We start from the raw sequence: 2,822 nt of genomic DNA, 5'->3' as shown, positions 1-2,822 counted from the left end.
GTACCTGACATGGATGACCAAGTGTTCACCAAGATGGATGGCAATCATGCTCTCCCGGATGTCCACACACTGGCAGTTGCTGAAACGTTTGTGGGCGAGGACAACACGACACTACATTGGTACATGTTGCGACACAACTACAAACCCTTGAAAAGATTGATATTTCACCGAGTGCATTTGCAAAATTGGATGGACCTTTGATAATGATCTTGATACTTATTTGTTATTTTGTGGCAATAGTATGTGTTATTTTAACTCACTCTATTATATTGTAAAATGAATTTTTTTTGTCGGTGTTGCAACACAAGACAAAGGTGAGATGAGCGCCATCCGGTTTTAAAGAAGATGGCTCCAGCAAGAAATGTCTCGGTACGATGAAAAATCGAGCGGGGCAGATGTCGTGAAGAATGAATTTTATGTTAGGCATGTGTGTTGGAGATAACATAATGAATAATCCGAACAATGACATTTTTTCCCCCGGACGATTAGACACATGGAAGTACGAGGGAGAAATGAGCTTCGAACTTGAACATGGTCTTAATTATTTATTTGATTTATTTATATACCCATTATAGCCTGTAATAACGCACGAGCAATCTGCAAGTACAATGTGGGTGTAGTCACTAATTGTAACATATGGAACATAATAGCAGAGAAATGAAGGAGGAGCTAGCGGCATGTACGAGTGCCTGGATGGCCGAGGTCTGGTACTGTATCAATATCATGATCTTGATGAACATTGTAAGCAAATTTTGGTATCGTGACTGATTAGTCCTTGGATGATCGACAACATGCCTCAGATTAATCAGAACAGTTGGAATCATGCAGCACAGGTAAATACCACAATGATAAAGTTGTTCACTTTCAGAGAAAGATCAACCCCACCCATTTTCTTGTTGCTATGTATCAGCAATGTGAATTAAATATATATATGGGTATGCGACCATGGTGGACGGCTGATCGATCAGACTCAGTACTGCTCCGGCCAGTCGCCGTAGATGCCGCTGGTCTTCCGGAGGCTCATGAGCATCAGCCTGTTGGGCTTTTGGCCACCGTCCTCCTCGGGCATCTGGCCAAAACGATCACGCGCGGCCGGGACAGGCACCGGCGGGAACGCCCTGGCGGGGCCCGGAGCACCGTAGCGCGTCGCCGAGGATGGCATCGCGGGCCGCGTGGCGGTCCTCCGCTCGTCGGCCAGCAGCTTCTGGTCCCCGGTGATGTGAATCGCGTGACCTGGGCAGGAGGAGTCAACAAATCGAGGGCATGTTTCGTGAGATCCCGACGCGATCGGCCATGTACACTTGCGCGCGGGCGCGATCTAGAGTAGCACAGGAAGCGTGCGTACCAGGTGGTGCCGGCGCGGCGGCGTGGGGGAAGGCGAACTTGTCCCCGAAATGGCAGGTGCCCCTGTCCCTGAAGTTGTGGCCCACCCTCCCGCCGCCGTGCTCCTGGTCGTGCGGCCTGCGCCAAACGGCGTGGGAGGGGGGGGCGACCGGCGGGCGCAGCTCGGCGCGGCCGTGCGCGAAGGTGCAACTGTCCTCGTAGACGCAGCGGCCGCTGGCCTCGTACTTGTCGCAGAGCCTGGTCTTGTAGTAGAGCTTCTCCGGCGGCGTCTCCGTGCGCTGCCCCTGCCCCGCCACCGCCTCCTCGGACCGCGGCGGCCTCCCCGAGGACAGCACGATCACGTCCTCCGCCCAGCGGCGTATCGGGGCGCCGTTGAAGGCGTTGGCGGCGGCGGCGCGGCTCTCCCCCTCCATTGGCTAGCTGCTGGCCGCCGGACTAAACCCTAGGTTGGCGCAGCCGGGTAGACAGATTTGACTAGAGGAGGACCAGGGGTAGCGAGAGAGACTGCGATGCGGAGATGGATTTATAGGGAAGGAGGGGGCTTTGGATTTCTGGGGGATTTCCTGCCTCTGCAGCCGGGATCGGGTTGGAATCGCGTCCGTTTGCTGGCTGTGCTGAGGATTGCGAAACTGATTGGGGGTTTCTGTTTGGATTGGCATTGGGTATCGGAGGATCGAACGCCGCGGACCCGCGGTGCAATCCGCTTCCAGTGGGGTGTCCCGTGAAGCGTGCGTGCCTGCGGAAGGTGGCGTTTCTTTTTCATATGAACATTAGAAAACTGATGTCCGATTTTTAGCATGGCAAATCAAACGTTTTTTAATTTTAAATTTATGTTATGGTGAGGATGGCAGTTTCTTTTAATAACCATGAATTTTTTTGCCTAAAACCTGAACATAGCAAGATTTGTCACATGCTTATTGAAGAAAATTGTCATCCTTGATTGTAATTTTTATAGGTAGCTTATCAAGCTGACTGTCATCCTTGAGACAACTTAAATGACCAACTTGTCATGCTAAAATATACTCCCTTCGTCCTATAGTATAAGCGTTTTATACAAGCTAACATAGATTGCAAACCGCTCTTATATTTTAGAACGGAGGAGTATATCTTTTGTTTGTAACGAAATGCTTTCTAACATAATTAAAAGGTTTTATTGCTGAGTTATGTTCATAGGGATACCATCCAACCAGGAGGCCCCATTAATCAAAAGTCTCGTCGTTCCTCCGTTAAGGACGTAGAAAACTTCGCTAAAGAATGCACATCCCTATTAAAGTCTCTCTATTCGTGGTCGAAGGTGACCAAATGGAACATATTCTTCTTGCTATCAATTTCCTTATTAAAATTGAACTCGTGCTAGTGAGTCAAGTCCCCGAGTGCGGGTCTGATCATGCTCAAGTAATCCGAACCGATCATCACCTTCGTAGCTTGGATATTAGTCGTCAAGGACAGTGTGTCACATATTGTTGTTGCTTCTAAGA

General features: G+C 49.8%; 1 protein-coding gene across 1 annotated transcript; it reads right to left on the bottom strand.

Moving 5' to 3' along the window:
* Nucleotides 1-616: 616 nt before the first annotated feature.
* Nucleotides 617-2,043, bottom strand: LOC123439561 (zinc finger CCCH domain-containing protein 1-like). Its single transcript, XM_045116257.1, has 2 exons — nt 1,346-2,043; nt 617-1,233 (listed from the first exon to the last, which is right to left on the bottom strand). The coding sequence occupies exons 1-2, from the start codon at nt 1,755-1,757 to the stop codon at nt 971-973; spliced, it is 675 nt and encodes a 224-aa protein (XP_044972192.1). The 5' UTR covers nt 1,758-2,043; the 3' UTR covers nt 617-970.
* Nucleotides 2,044-2,822: the final 779 nt, after the last annotated feature.

This window comes from Hordeum vulgare, chromosome 3H (assembly GCF_904849725.1).
Source record: "Hordeum vulgare subsp. vulgare chromosome 3H, MorexV3_pseudomolecules_assembly, whole genome shotgun sequence".
NCBI classification, from domain to species: domain Eukaryota; kingdom Viridiplantae; phylum Streptophyta; class Magnoliopsida; order Poales; family Poaceae; genus Hordeum; species Hordeum vulgare.
Note: the sequence above shows the minus strand (reverse complement) of the source record. Positions and strands in the feature narration are given on the sequence as shown.